A 16,915-nucleotide genomic window follows, 5' to 3' on the forward strand; every position below is an offset into this window, starting at 1 on the left:
TCCCTGATTGATTCCCCCAGGACCCCATGCCAGTTACAGATAGTTGTAGTTTCCATGCGCTGAAAAGGCTACAGGACCATGAATTCAATCCCAGGGAGTCCAACTAGTTCTGTGACACCCCATGCTTTATATACCTGTGCCAAAATTGACAAATCCTTAACTTATAATGTATAGCGTCTAAATGTCACTCCTTTTGCCTCACCGACAGTGCCACTTGTCAGTCTCAGTCATTCAAAAAGTTCAACAATAACTAACTTAATGTTAATTCCAGGTTCCTAAATCACGCACAACTCAGGATCCAATATATTTGATGTTATCTTATTAGCGTTACACCTGACTAAAAAACTCTTTTGTTGGACTGTCCCTATTGAGTATGGATCGAGTTGGACGTCAGGTACCTAACATGCTGGTGAGGCCTGAGGACAGACTTTGCAAACTACTCCTAAAACTTGTTACTAAAAGAAAACCTTTAAGCACTACGTTAAAGTCACCCTCAATACCGGGAGGGATCCCAATAAAAAGTATCAGGCCACTTTTGACTCGGAAACACAGAATAAGCAATGAGACTGTACTCATGAAAAGGGTGTAGGTGTTAAATAGTCAGATAAGGAAGGGTCGCTAACACAGCTATTCGATCGCGTGACCCCCTTCCCAGCATAAAGATACAACACAGGTCTCTGATGACCTTAGACTGACATGTTAGTGGGGTTGAGGGGCAGGAGCGTAGGGCATTATTAAGAAAAAAAAAAAAAAATACAGAAGAAAGTTGGGTATGTCATCTCTGCTGTCTTCTGGATCACACGACTGTAGATTTGGGGGGGGGGGGCTAGAACTCCAGGAGAAGTCAGTGGAATGTTCACATTTTACTGTATCCAGGGCATGTTGTTAATCAATTGCCTGATGTTTAGAAGTGAATGTCTAAGGGATGCGAGTGATGAATGAGTATCTGTGCCGTGCATCAATGCAATGGACAGAATGTAGACATTAAGTTATGCCTATATGTAATGCATCATGCCGGTACGCGTCTATGTAGCAGTGTGAGCGATAAATCACACTATGTTCAGGTGCAGTAAAATGTGTGACACAGACTATTTATAACAGCGACACAGTGTGCAGTCACATTCCGTGTGCAGTGCTATAAGAACCTAGTCAATTATTTCTCCTGGTAAATAAGTTGAACAGCCTTCCAGAAGAAGTGGTAGAGTTTAATACGGTGAGGGGATTTAAACGTGCAAGTATAGGCATAAGGCGATCCTGAACATAAAATGGGTCCAAAAGGCTCAGGATCTCACAATACATAGAAAAATAGATTACATGGGCCAAATGACTCTAATCTCCTGATAACCCCCGTTGTGATTATCGTATGAAATTCCAAGTGCAAGCTTGTGGTTGTATGTGTGTAACATCACAGTTTGTGACTTTAAAGCCACAACTTGAGTCCCCCTGATCCATCTGGAGAACACGTTATCATAGCGGCTATATGGCAGAGCGTGCTGGTGAATCATACACTGGGAATTTATACATGTGTGTGAAAAGTGCATAACATTAGTGCAAATAAATCACTAAAAAGGCATTGTTCTATTTCTTAGTTACAAATTCCAATGACCTTTGTCCATTAAAAATCTCCTTGACTGTGGCATTGTCTGTACAAAATTAGCCTTGAGTATAAAGAAAAGCCACGATGTTCTCGCATATAAAACCCATACAAACAACTTTAAACACACAGTACAAAAACTACAAACAAAGGGGCAAAACGGGTTAAATAAATATATCATATATATATATATATGTATATAATATTACTATTATTTATACATCTTCCCCATTATGTTGTGTAGAAATATAGATTGTGTTATATGGAGAGCTGTGATCATCCAAAATCTCCAGTTAGGACACATAGAAGATAAAACACGTTTGCATGTATTTGTGTTTTGAGAGGTTTCGATGAGATGGGTCACCGCTGGAGCTTGTGGCCAATAAAGTGAATAGGATCAGGGCAGGTGGCACAGTACTACGTGGTTTTTAAGATGTTAGGAAAGAACTTCCAAAGACAGACAAGACTGTATTAAAAGTGATCATTTCATATGAACAAACATCCCCTTATGACATCAAAACAGAGAAATCACGGGGAGGAAAACTGATAGCAAGGGGCTGTGGTAGGGGGTGGAAGAAGACACCAAAGAGTGAGGAAGTAGGTAGGAGGAATAGAAAGACGGTGAGACAGATGGAGAAAGAAACACAGGAGTGAGAGAAGAGTGGGAGAAGGGTTGCTAAGAAGAAATAATAAAAAAAGAGATAATCATCAGAAAGAGAGATAGGTAGATAGACAGATCTAATTAGAGCTCTGTGACCTCTGATCCCTGGCCTAAACTTTAGGGACAAAAAAAGAAGAATGTGCAGCTATGCAATCAGGGGGAGCACAAGAAAAGGGAGAGACACATGGAAAAGAGACAAGAGAGAGAGCGCAGGAGGGGGAGGACAGAGAAGAGACAGATGGAGGAGGAGAGAGACTAAAAATAGGTGCCAAAGGGAGCAAAAAACAACCAGAGAGGAAAGGAGGAGAGGGATTCAGGGAGACAGCAACACTGAGGGAGAGACAGAGAAAGGCATGTGGTAAGAGAGATGGTAGGCAATAAATGAAAGTGACACGGTAAGGAAGGGAAAAGGTAGGGATGGAGGGGAGGATTGGGCAAAAGCTGCTATGAAGCTAAAAAGACTCGCTGTGAATGATGAGCGCTGTAATCCAATAGTAGCCACGCGGCTGTTCATGCCCAGACCTGAGATAGATTGATGAACATATATAAATCAGACAGCAAGTCGGGATTTAAGGCTTAGAAGGATCTAATAAAGTGATACTCAATGAGTTATGAAAATCAGGAAGAGGAATAAGCAGAGGAACATGAAAAAGAGTAATGCCAGAAAGAGACGGCTGTAGAGAGAGAGGGGAAAGGCGGGAGGGGGAAAAAGAGCAGAAAAGAGGGGCATTCGTGAGTCCGAGGAACACATTGTGTCAACCACGTCACTTATTATTCAAAGAGTGCTGCACGTCGGCTTGTGCAATGCTCTGCACACCTTGCCTGCAGTGCTAGTCCCGGGATGTCACTAGCTCGGAGACCCCATGAGCAGATGCATGGAGCAGTGCATGCTGGTACTTGCAGTCCTGCTGACAGGTGCATGGGAAGCAGGCACTGAGCTCGCTAGTCCTCTCTGTTTATTGGAAGATATATAATAAATATATATACATACACATATACGGTATATATATATATCTATATATATGTGCATGGGAAGAGAAAAACACTGCTCACAGAAAACAGATGTGGGGAACAGACGAAGAATAGACAGGCTGATACAATAAACAGAGAGCTATGTAGCTGCCAGGGCACTATATGTATAGTGTAAAGTTCTGTATCAGGGGAGGTATAGGCACACTTCACTTTCTGTATAGGGGGAAATATACATATAGCTACAAAGCCCCTCGAACCATTTTCATGCCCAGGCCTTGATGCACCATCCACTAACTGCCGCCCCATTTGAGCTGCACCGTCCCGGTACCCCATGCATGCATTTTCTGGAGTGGAATGGTATAGGGAGGTGACGGGTGCAGTGCCCACGTGCGCTAGTCTTCACCTGGGTTCCCCCCATGCCATGTCACCCCCAAACCCTTGGATACTAACCTTCAGGTCCCTGTGCACAATGTCACAGGAATGTGTGAAACAAACACTTTCTAATATCTGATGAAGACAGTGACTGTAAAACAAAACCGGCAGACCAGGGGCACAAAGGGGCAATGAGGAGGCACATATGAATAAAAGGGGCATAAATAGGGATTCAATGATCGTACAGAATACCGCAAACATAAAAACAGAGCAGTAGGCAATAAAAGAGGAATTTGTTGTACAGACGCAATGGTGGGGAAAAGGATTATGCAGATATTTGATCAAATATATAAATAAGAATTAAAAGACAACACAGGTGGCAATAGGGATGGGGATGGCAGGAATTGAGACATGGAAGTCACGGTTGGCAGGATAGGACAGAAAAGGCAGGTTCTCATAAGAACAGAGAATGGGGGAAATCATTTATCCAGCCCGGGGAAAGGGAATAGGAAAGGACATCATATTAACACACATGAAAAACAAACAGGGAGAAAACACATTGAGAAAAAGGGTAAAGGGGACAAGAGGAGAGAAACACAATGTCTTAACATCACATAACATTACATTGGAGAAGAGGCAACATGCAGGACTGTACAACGACAAAGAATTACTAGCTGTAGACAATCGCACTGCGTGTGTTACTGTGATCGGAATATGTCCATATGTCAGACGGTGGGCCCTTCTATCATTCAGGGCTCCAGTAAGGTTCATTGTTAAGCATGGTAGAGATCTGATTACCCATTGGAGTGGCTGCACCGAAATTGGAATTCCCTAATCACTTCTTCTAAACCTCCTACAAGCTGTCCTTCTCTGTGTGCATGTTTAAAGTGTAGCCCCATGTGCTCCGTATGTATATTAAATATACTGATTGCAATATTATATGACATAGAAGTTACCACAATTCTTTCATTTCCCACTCTGTGTTTTTAACCCTTATTTATCATTTGTAACATTTATAAACCAATGTCTGGTATATAGCAGAGGTTACCATGATCTGGTGGGGATGTGGATTGAAGGGGGGGTAAGTACTAGAATAGACTATGGTACCCACCTGGCATCTGCTTCACTGTAATATTCTCTGGCCACAATATCTTCAAACAGCTCCCCACCTGTGACCCTAAGAAAACAAAGGTCAAAAATAAGGCACGGGATGTCATTCACACAAAATGATTTGGTGTATAAAAAAGGTGAATGTATTACAGCAATACCAAACCCATCTGCAGGGGTGTAATCACCAGTTGGCACTCATTTTGCATAAAGCCTGACTTTCCTATTGTTTTCATCATACAGAGTACCGGCCATTCACAAGTCATCACAATTATGTATAAAAATGTGATCCTGGTGCAAAGCGGACCTATCGTCATAGCAACACATACTCCAATAAGTATTTTTCATACACAACTACCATTATTCTTGCTGTTCCGAATATTCTCTCCTTACTGCTAAATATGTTTTTTTTCATATATGCATTCTATTACAATATGTTACAATGTTCCACTTTGGGACATCCATGCATGTGTTACACCACGTTACATGTGTTACACCACATTGCATGTGTTACACCACGTTACGTCATGTGCCCACAAAATGTCCCATGAAACTACCACTTTCCTTCCCTTTTAAAGTATACACAGTGAATAATTTGAGAACTGTACATGCCAAGCAGACAACATTCTGAATAAACAGAACATTTGCTGGGGCAGCAGATGGCCAGGACATAAGACTGGGACTTTTGGCAGCTATTATTCTTAATAAACCCTTCCATTGCTATAGAGGACATAACATATATCCAAAAAATGACAAGCGGAACATGTTAAATGACGCAAAAGAGAAGGTAAAGTGGTGGAACAGAGAAGTTCATAGGAGATGCCTGATGCAGGCATTCAGAGGAGAGAATACATCGATTCGAGGTGTAGGGGTTAATTTAGAGGAATGCAGGGAACCTGTTTAATTGAGCAAGGCTTGGAAGCTACACACTGTGTTATATATAGAATGATGAGTACTAAAATGTGTCACCGCAGCACCTGCCTTCATCAGAACAGCAAAGGGAGGGAGCAGAGTGAGCACAGAGACACCAGGAGGGACAGAAGTGGGTACAGGGCAAAGTGGGGTGTATTGACATGTGTGTGGGGGACTGGTGCAGGAATAACACAGGCCGGGGGCAGGATGGTTAAGGAATGACAAACTTGTGTGTGTACGTTCGAGGTGCAAGATCATAGAAAAGGGGGGCTGTACCCAGGACAAAAAACCGAGGGTAGTTTATGGAGTCAACTTATGAATAGCACAAGGGGCTGCGGGTTCCGGGGCATCCATGGGCCACATTGCTCACCATCTCTCCTCCCATGAAAAAGCATTGTGGCATTACTGACGATGAATCTGATTACACTACAATTTATAATGATACAAAGTATGTAGCGCTAATGAATATTTTTATGGGGGCTAATTTCAGATTTTGTCACATGGCCCCGGTTATGATGACGCTGTTCTTGGGTTATGAACGGCATGGGACACTAATGCAGGAAAGGACAGGCTACTGATGGGTTGTTAACGGGTGAGAGGTACCACTGTCTAGAACAGAAGCAGAGACGGATTAGCAGAGGTGGCTGCAGAGGAGGATGCAGCGAGTAGAAGCTACACTCATGTCTTGTCTCCATCTAACGCCCACAGAGCTGTAACACCAAACAGCCTGCCGTATTTATAGGATGAGTACCCCCTCCCCGGTGCCTGCACCAAAATCCTCTGCAGAAAGAGCTCTATTCCTACCATCAGTCGGGTGTAACTGTCCTGTACTGTCCCCACAATACATCGCCCTGTATACCCCTTCGCTGACAGATATTCCTAAAGGTAGCCTGGCTTCTCCCACAAACCAGTCAGCTGGAAATATCATATAGTATTTATCTGATTACAACATAATGTCTAATTAACTATGTCTAGCTAAATAACATTCTAGTTTCCAAAATTAACTGCTCTAAATATAAAGCCCCCCATTGCCACTTTGAACAACCAAGGGATCACGTTCTCTGGAGTACAGTCCACTTACAGGTCAAAGATGAGATAGTGAAAGCCTTCCTCTGATATACTGTCATGGAGCCGAACTGCAGGGACAAAGAACAAAAGCAGTTAATGGTGAAGCTATATATATATATATATATATATATATATATATATATTTATTTATATATATATATATTTATATATATATGGTAGATCTACTCAATCACACTCTTTTCATATAGTGAAATATACTGGTCATAGTATATATTTTACACATCCAATTTACATACATCTTTATATATACATGGCAAAGCCCTAGTATGTATAACTCACAGTTGCTGCACGTGCACTGCTATGAAACATGTTTACCACAATATCTTCTGAAGAACTCTGCACTTATCTGTGTCTTATGGGTATCTATTAAACTTTAATTTGTTGTCTTCTCTCAACCCCTTATCTTCATACAACGGGTTGGTTAGAGGACTTGTGTCCTTGGAGGTATTGAAGTGGAGGAGAGAAATGTGTTCCTACATCAACACAGATGTTTCTTCTGACTCTGGTTCCATGCATTTCTAGGGACTCAAGTACTGGTTACGACATCATAACTTGGTACCATAAGCCTGGGACACGTACTTTCCATCAGGGAACAGGAGAAGAGTGACTGGAACCACTACTAGGTACTGGGATTACTGGAGGTTGGACCTTCCTGAGCCTAGATGACAGCTGTACCCCCTTGAACCCTATGCAATCTATAATGCTAGGTAAAAGACGCAGAGGTTACCTTATCCTTATAACCCTTATGCCTACTTGTTTATTATTATTATTGTATTGTGCAGCTAAATCCATTAGTAACATATAACAAAAAAGAAAAATGTACAGAATTTCACGCACTTACCAATATTTGGGTGCTTAAGTAGACGGCAGATTCGAGCCTCTCTCTCAAGTTTCTGATGATCTGTAAAACGGAGAAATTAAAATTTTTAGCTGTCTAACTCTGATACAATTAAACATTAGCTAACACCTACCTAACATTCACACAGTCTGCACATTTAATGAATAACATGAGATGATGTATACATTTTTATCCAGAGCCCCATTCTTTCCAGGATGGGACTTTATCTAAATGTACTGTGGATGTCATAAATATGAAGTACGGGGCCCTGGAGCATGTATGCGTCTGCCATCCCTTACTACAAGTAGTAATGAAATCTGCTCACTTATATCACATTGATGTCCACTTTATCCATCCATAATAAAGTAAGTCTTACACAGTTACGAACTGGTAATTGTATACATTAATAATTTTATAGAGGTAAGGCTAAGCATTAATTTGAATTTTGTAATGAGAATGTAGAAATATTCAACAAAAATAAAAAATGAAAATTGTTCTTATCCATTCTTTCTCATTAAGCAAGAATCTGCATTAAAGGGAATGTTTGGAACTTTGAGAGCTCCGTAAGAAACACAGAAATCCAAAACATGACTTTTTATCCCATCTTTATGTAGCAATGTAGCATGTATTTGTTGTATATATTTAATAATAATACTTAGTATATTAAGTAGCGCCAGATTCTGCTTTCTTGGTGACTCTCATCTTTCTTGCTCCACTGATCTGTTCTTTCTGGTCTCGATGTTTCTCTTTTCTAGTACGGTTTCTCAGCCTGTTATATATGAACCTCTCTGGGTTCTCTCACTGAGCATTTTTTGCAACAGTCTTTATCTCAAGCAATAAAGCTAATTGATAGGAAATATTTATTAGGTGTATTTATTGGGTCTTGGTCAATACTGGGGGTAGATGGCCAACAATATTTTACTAGTGGAACTCTGCTGAGGAATGCTGCATTGAGCTACATAATAAAAACTTGGTTAGAGGAAGACTGTTGAGGTAGAATAAGGTTCTAATCGATATGTCTACAAGAAAGACGGAGAGCATCCCAATAAGTAGTAATGCATAGATAGGATTGTGTGTACAGTTATCATGTAAAAGATAAGACTTCATTTACTAAGTACATCTCTTTTTGAGGTAATGCATGAAGAGAAGATGTCATCCAGTCAGGGACATTCACATTGGGCACTGTCCTTCACCAAACGTTTTTGGCTCAAGATATAAAATTATAGCAGTTGGAACACATTCTAAACCAGAATTCCAGGGTTTGTTTAAAATTGTAACTATTATTTTTAGTAGTACTACTACCATACACACAATAACCCCAGGCACAAAAGGTTTGAAGCCCACTGATCCGAAGAAAAACTATAGAAGGAAAGATCATTTAGAGGCGAGACAAAGAGATCCTGGGGATTTTGTCATAAAGGAGAATGAGAGAGAGCTAAATGACCTAGAACGTCACACAATATGTCATTAGACTATATCTAGAGGCCATTCTAAAGACAAACCGGGAAAAAATAACCACAGGCTCATTCACATGTTCACACAGAAGCAAGCTCATAGAGAAAGCCTGTCAGGCACTTGCTATGTAAAATAAACCTTCACCATAGCAGCGAACACCCCGAGGGACTCAAAATGAGGTAACTGCTCAAATGAGTACACTGTATGTAGGGCAACACCTGAGACAGACTGCTCCTGCACCTGTGTGTGTATGTAGACATATATAATTTGTAGGAGATAGCAGACAGCCTAGATGGATATACTCTCGCAATAGACGGCGCAAGGCCATGCTCAACATCACCTACATTCAAGCCGCCAACGGGGGCTTTATGATGAAACTTGGGGAAATGATTGAATATGACCACCAAGCTTGTGTTAGGCAGCACATCATAACCCTTCTATGTTTGCCTCCAAGAGCTGCTTAGTATTTAGTAATGGGCAGTCCATTCCCAGTTCAACTCTGAAAACTAGAGGAAAGACCTCTTTAAGGACCATAGGCCATGTTCTGAAAGCAGCTGCTGTCTCAGCTTGTCATTTTGCTTCCGTATGAGGTGGAACGAGGAAGCCTGGGGGTAAGATTACAGTTATGGGACATTAGGTGTGATGCAGGTGAGATGTTATAAGAAAAACTAGGTCACACCTCTAGCTGTGGTTGCATGAAGGTATAGGATAGTATTGTTAGGTGTGGAAAGAAAAGAGCAAACTGATTTGCATTGGATGTGAAGCCTCTTCTTCAGGCATTTTACAGACCTGAAAACAGTCCCGAATTTTCAGGGACAGACCTGTTTTTTTGGGGCTAGGGTAGCCTAGAGCTCAATGCTGCAGGGTCATGAAGAGTGTTTCCAGGAAGGAAATGATGGACAGTATGCATTTATACAGTAATACGGAGACAGTAACTGCAAAATACAGAGATCGGGAATACATTTTACATGGAGGCTGGTATAGTCTCTAGAGCTTGCATTTTAACCCAGCTTCCCATTTACGTATGACATATGCTTCAAATTCATACCCACAGCATTTACAAGCATGTTGTTTCAGGTAAAAGTATTATTAATCAGTTTTCTTCCATTATAACTCGTAAAAAACATTGCAACCCCAGGTGTGCCAGCTGCCACGATCCTGGCTGTATTAGACTTCTGGCGGACTGAGAACCATGTGGCTTGCCATACGTTAACAGTTTGATTGTCTGGTGTTTCACCCCCCTGTGCTTTTTGCTGTCCTCTGCATCAGAGCAGCAGTACCAAGCCAAGCAGCCTTAAACGTGCAGCAGAAAGCCTACAGACAAACAGACCTGGTGTTTTGGTGAATAGAGGCGTCATCTGGCATAAGTTGTGGTAATGAGATGACGTATAGACCCAGTGGCTATTTGCTGGGCAGGTGGCCACAGCTGGAAGTTACGGAATTGCAGGAAAGACTTGAGTAATCTTTATGGCATGGTTTCATCATTAACACACTTCGCAAGACTGTGTATAGTCTTATAGCCCAACGTAATTGTTTCTGTGAATAATTTACGTCATAAAACAGTAACCGCAATTTGTCCTTAGCGCCATATTTTATCCTGACATCCAGTCTCATGGTCCATTTACAAGATGGGATTTTATGTGATGGTGTAGCACCCAGCAGCCATTTAGCTGGCTGAGAATAATGGGAACTGTAGTTCGGACATTTAACTTAAAAAGTTCCAGAAAATATCTAGGTAACCTTACTCCCGCTATACTTCTGTGTGATCAATATACTGAAATGGAGATTAACCTAAATTAATTTTACTATTATGTTAACCAATTAATAGAGCCTCAAAATATTATACATATCTACCCTCTACTGCTTTCATTGCACTCTTCTCACCTTTTTTCCCCTATCCCTCTTGGTAACGTTACACTTCTCTTTTTTCACCACCTTCATGAGTTTTATTCTGTCATTTTGTGAAGTGGGTCTATAGAGCACAGCTGACAAAACCTGGTGGTTCAACAGCAATATGTAAAGCGGTAAATATACAGGCCCCCAAATTCTACTCATGTTCCCGAACATTAATTACTGGTTAGCAATGCAAAAATCGTAGCTCAACTGCCTATGGTCAACAATTGGTCAACAAAGTAGATTACAGTCCACAAAGAGTTCCATCACAATCATCCTGGGTTCCCATTTTCCTGTGATTCTGTTCCGAACTGTCATTTAACTTATTCCTGAGAACTCCCCACCTCGATTTCCCTTAATGGTCTACTTTCCGGCATCTTTGTGGTTTATACATGCTAGATATTCGAAGCACAAATGCTAGCTGATCAGGGTCTTAGCCCGGGATGGAAGATTAAAGCCAAATATGTCACATTGCTGAGTTGTCTCTGCCAGCTTGTTTGGAAGGTTGTATGTAATTAGAAAAGTTGTGAACACTTAGCATGCCAAAAGAGTGTGACTGGTTGCAACAGCCAGAAATGTCACACAAGAGTAAGTAGTAATTATTCTAACTAGAAGTCTGGAAGTAATATAAAACTACATCGGCCCTATAAAAGACATTCTACTTTGGCACATTCTAATGTGTAGGATAATGAGAACAAAGTGGGTCTAATACCCAAAGCTGTATTTTTTTTTTTTTATGTATGTTGGGAGTCCATGTTATATGTATTTGATAAATGGGCTCCAGTATGCATTTAACATGAAAGTAGGGCTGGGGGCAATTTAACTCCAGAGGAATATCAAAACTGTCTCTTAACAACATCAGGGGTCACATATAAAAGCAGTTCTTTGTAACCTTATCATACATGACCCCGTTTGTTGACCTACATGCCAAGAAGGTCATACCACAAACTTGACGGAATTAATCCTCATCAATTTGACAATCCTTTCATATTCTTTGACTCCTCGCAGCATATAGTGGAATAACTAACCCCACATTAATCTCTCACCACGTGGTGACAGGTAAGGTTCTAATGATAAGGTTCTCCTGGTCTTACAGCCAACAATAGTGAGATCTCCGTACCTTCCGGCGCCGGAGGCATATTTAGGGATAGGACCATGGAGGCATTTTGAGGGAGGGGGTCACTTGTAGGTGGGTAGAGATCTCCATCATTTACTATACTGCCCAGCCAGTGGCATAAAACAAAATCCAGGGCACCTGGAAATCCTCCTGCAAGTTGTGTTGAGGAGCCCCTTCCAATATATAAATATTAATGAGCAGATACATGCAATTTTGCTTAAAATATGATCCAGCTGTATGTTTCTCATTCCTCCCAGCATTTCCCAGCAATGGTCAAAGAGGGCCACCTTAACCTTACGGGGAGCAGTTCGAGGGAAAGGGGCTTTACCAAGACTTTCTATGTGACATTATGACCTGTTAATAGCCTTTTCTGTAACTGACAAAAACATTTAGAAGAAGAAAAATGCATTTTATTTACACAGCTAAATGTATAGTTTATGCTTATTCTTTACACATTATTGTAGCATTTAGTGCTGTACAACAATGTGATACATTCAGACCCAGCAAACATTTTGAGATAATAGAAAAGAGAGACATCGGGGGAATAAAAAAGGGATGAGGCCCAATGAGTGACTGTGCCTTCTACAGATGTACACTTGGGAGGTATGTCTTCTAAAGATGTACACCCGGGAAGTATGTGTTACCAAACACCCTGGGTATTCTTAGTAATAAAAAAAGTAAAAAGAAAATAACAAAAGTCATTAAATGACCCACTTCTGCGCAGGAGCCTGTATTTCACCCCCTCTGCGTAGCCAAACAGTGCACAGCCACAATCTTTTGCCATGTGATCTGCGCCTTATAGACAGTAAATAGCAAAAGAGAAAGTCTGAACCACCATTTAGGACCATAAGTGTGAGGGTCATTTTGTAATTAAATTAAGGGGGTGAGGTGCGGATGGGTGTTGAGTAAGGGCAGGCCAAGGGCAAAATCATAATTAATAAATCACTGTTTGGTACAGATCTTTGCAGAGAAAAGGGGGTATGTGGGGAACAGACACGGATGGATACACGTCGCCCTAAGAGTGCACCGCTCCATGCAGGCAGTAAGCAACGAAAGCTCACTGCCAAGACAGATCATAATACAGATTTTGGGCAAATCTGGACCTCCAGGCAATGTAACTAGCATGGTTTAAATATACAACTTTACTTGCGCTAAGAAATGGTGGAATTTGTCATCAATGGGGCGTTTGCCATTCCTTTGCTGCTTGGAAGTATTAGTAACTACTTCCTTCCCATCCAAGAATGAACAGGAGCCTTCTGCAACCCCCATCCCTGCAATTTAAAGACCGAGAATTCTGCTTAGTTTAAGTGGTTTGTTATTGGTTTTTTTTCAACTGGTGCCAACTTAGTAGAAAGTATAGGTTCCTGAATCGATAACCTGCTTGAATAATAACGCCACAGAGAAATAACTAGTAAATCCTCTTAGATAACATTGGCAACAAACCAATATTTCATGATCACTGCAGCCGCATCCTAGCACTTTAAGGGGGGGGGGCAGTAATTAGTTCAGTAATTATACATGGCTGTAATGAAATGATTAGTGAATAAGTTCCCCCCAGAGGCTGTGAACAGGCCCTCCCCATTAGCCCCGCCTCTAGCGCAGCTTTTTATAACCCAGGATTGAGGTCAGTCGTTCAGAGAAGGAGCTCAGGGGCTAGAAAGATGTTATTCAATGAGAGTGTTTAGCAATCTGTAGAATGTGAGTATGTTTTAAAAAAAAGTGTATTAAGAAAAATTTATTTACATACAATCTTTCTGAAATGAGCTAACAACTAGACTCAAAATATTAACCCTTTCAGAGAGAGGGGCACCAACCATCGCATTACTTTCATAGGGTAATTAGTTGAGTTTCATAAAATACCCTACCTAGAGCCCATCACAGTTATTCTACCTATTGATTAACCAGTGATAGTAAACTTAAAATGAAAACATAGTCCAAGAAGATAGTCCAAACATGTCTGCGATAACATTTAGTGGATGAACACTGATGGAGTCAAATGTGGACATAAGTTTTCCAGACCTCCAAGTTTCTCCATCTTACTTTGTGACCAACAGTCCACTAAAATGCATCACTGACTGCTTTGGACAATGATGGCAACCAAATGGTTGTAAGACACATTTCTCCAAAAACTCAGGGTTAGAAATAAGGATAATTAGTCTACCAGAGTGAAAAAGCGCTGTCACTCATGTTTTAGCATTATGATCCGTGTCTATTAGGATATCCTGGACTCATATTTATCACAGACAGAATATGATGGAGTTGTCTGCGGACTACCCACGCAGTACTCTACTCTCCCAAACTCATTCTATAAGAAGCTAGACTCAATAAATCATAATGGTTTGAATGTGTGACACCTTCACTATTCACCAAGCAAGTTAGCCCATCAAAAACAAATAGCAAAAAACACACAAGATGTTCTTACTTTGCAGAGAGGGTGGCAGATAAGTAAAGAGGTAGAGGTTAATACAGTGAAGACATTTAAACATGCATGGGACAGGGATAAAGCTATCCAGAAGACTTGACCAAGTACAGTGGTGCTTGTTCATAAACAAAAAGTTAACACTCGGGGCTATTCCTGGACACAACTCACCCCCTTGTCACAAGACATTTTTTTCAGGGTGTATACACAGACGCAGACAGATAAGTGTTTTCAATTGCGTGTCTAGCCTGTTGCTTTATGTACACTGCAGTGTTAGTCATGTGTAGAATGTTTGTCTGTGGGTTCCGTGTAATAAAATGTTTTGGATGCTTGCGTGGAGATACTGAGAGTTTTTATACATGTAAAATGTCTGTCAGCGCAGAGGATGTTAATCTGTTATGCTGTTGTGTTAGGGACATTGAAATGATCAGAACGTATTTACTAAGGAACTAAACTGAAGTTTAAGTCTCCTGTTCTACTGACTCAAGATGTCACCAAACTCTAGGACTCCCAACAAACCACACGGTGATAAAACTTTTCAATATAGCTCATGGTATTGGAGACAATCCCAATTTAACGTGTGTTGGAAACCCAAGGAGGGGGAGACCAGACCAGACTAAAAGACAGGAAAGGCAATGGATGAGAACACTGTATTGCTATAAATAACGCTTGTGGTGAGAGAAAAGAATGCTCTTCGTTTTGTTTTGTTATTTTTTGATGTGGGGAAAGTTACCATAAAGAAACCCTAAGTCACAATGTAAACCACTGACCAGGTAAGTTGTCTTTAAGTGTCTGGACACAGTTTGCCAAACAAAAGAACATTTGAAGAACACCATTCCAGTAACACCAATCTTACACCACGCTTTGATTATGTTGTATTAGGTGAATCACAGAGATTATGGAAAAGTGCTGGAAGATGCAGCCACCCTGAGGTCATTACATTTTCTTTGAGATTACGGGACTAATCAACCTGAAGCTTCATGGGACCAGCAGGTCTTCCTGGCCCCCCACTTAAACCACTGCCTAAGTGAAAAAGTGAGAAACGCAACACAATGCCACCTAAACAAAATCTGGGGTCTTGCTATTGAAAAGGTGGTAACCAACATCAAAAAACTCCCATTTCATAAGTCTTATAGAAAAGAAAATTATTGGGTTTTAACCAATCGGAATCATAAGCTTCTGAATAAGAATTTTTAAGAATTGTGTTCAATTATTCCTAAAAAAAACATGACTGCAACTTGGCCAAATCTTACGGCAAAAATGTAAAAAAAATTGAAAGGAACATAAAACTGAAAAGTAAAACCAGGGTGATACAGATATTTTTACGAGCTTTAAACTGATGATCCTGCTCCTCAGTAAATACAGTTTTAAATCCGTCAGGAGGTGTTGTCTGTCTGTCTGTGGGTGTGCTTGTGTGTGCTTTTCTTACGGTTGGATGGTGAATGCTAACTGTACATTTGTCACCGAGTACCGTCTGTCTGTCAGGGTGCCACGCTGCTGGCGGTGTGTGTGGATCTGTCTGGATTAGTTATGCACAGAATGTTCTGTCTGATGCACTGAGGCTGCTCCACATACTACCTGCAATGCAGAGCCTGGCATCTCCCCTGTAACTCGTTCTCTGCCACGGAGAGGACAAACATCTTCCCCGTAACCCGGCCACGGACAATTACAGAATTTCCCCATATAAATGACACAGATCCCAGCATCTCTGATGTAACACATCCCACGTACAAGAGAAAATCTTTTCCCGTCAGGGACAATAAATCTGGTCTCTCTCTCTCTAATAACCCTTTGTTTATCTAGGGGGCAGAAATGTCCATTTCCAATGAGAATCATCCCCCTTGCCTTCTCAAAGAAGACACCATCGAAAATAAGGCATTCGTTTTGTGTAAATTCATGTCTGGATTAAGTAAAATGCAACATAACCTACTGTCTATGGTAGGTTGGTCAGATGCCTCCTTCATTATTAATATCCCTACTCCTCTTGTATACATTTAACATAAATGTCCCCGGGTAAGCAAAATTTCTATTCAGCCTAGCCAAGGCTGAATAGAATTTTCAGCACGGACCACACGGCATGCATTTTAATAACGGTAAACACACGTATGGTTAGTTGTGGCCTATCAGAACACTCTGAAAGATTCTGAAAGTTCTACATTCCATCCAATGAAATGGTTAAAAAATGCTGCTGTAGAAAGCCAAAATGTACAAAATTAATTTCAATAGTTACAGAAAAGCAGTTTTTAAAGACTATGGGTCAGTCGCACCCATATGAGTTGATCCCCAAAGCCTGGTTTGCAACTCCATACCCCATCCCTGTTGGAACGGACGACCATAAGGTACACGAAGCAATTGCCTAGAGGAGCCCATTTTAAGGAATGGCGCATGAGTCTGGCTACCGTATCTAAGTACTTGGTCTTTCCTGATGAAGTCCTCAGTTGATACATTTTATTGGGTCATAGCAAATACAAACAATTGTATATATG

At 40.9% G+C, this 16,915-nt stretch overlaps 1 protein-coding gene across 16 annotated transcripts in view; it reads right to left on the bottom strand.

The window, feature by feature from the left end:
- Positions 1–16,915, bottom strand: part of LOC149300217 (calcium/calmodulin-dependent protein kinase type II subunit beta-like) — a 55,869-nt gene that overhangs the window by 21,012 nt on the left and 17,942 nt on the right. For 12 of the 16 annotated variants that reach the window (XM_089485611.1, XM_089485610.1, XM_089485608.1 and 9 more), the window contains exons 3-5: positions 7,549–7,608; positions 6,700–6,754; positions 4,711–4,776 (exon numbers count right to left, since the gene is read on the bottom strand). In XM_089485611.1, the coding sequence (XP_089341737.1) occupies positions 4,711–4,776; positions 6,700–6,754; positions 7,549–7,608 (181 nt within the window). Of the gene's footprint in view, positions 1–3,677; positions 3,751–4,710; positions 4,777–6,699; positions 6,755–7,548; positions 7,609–16,915 lie in introns of all 16 variants that reach the window. The other 4 variants (XM_089485607.1, XM_089485605.1, XM_089485601.1 and 1 more) reach the window with 1 other exon arrangement.

This window comes from Sceloporus occidentalis, unplaced genomic scaffold (genome assembly GCF_023333645.1).
Source record: "Sceloporus occidentalis isolate IW3139 unplaced genomic scaffold, rSceOcc1.0.p SCAF_26, whole genome shotgun sequence".
NCBI lineage: Eukaryota > Metazoa > Chordata > Lepidosauria > Squamata > Phrynosomatidae > Sceloporus > Sceloporus occidentalis.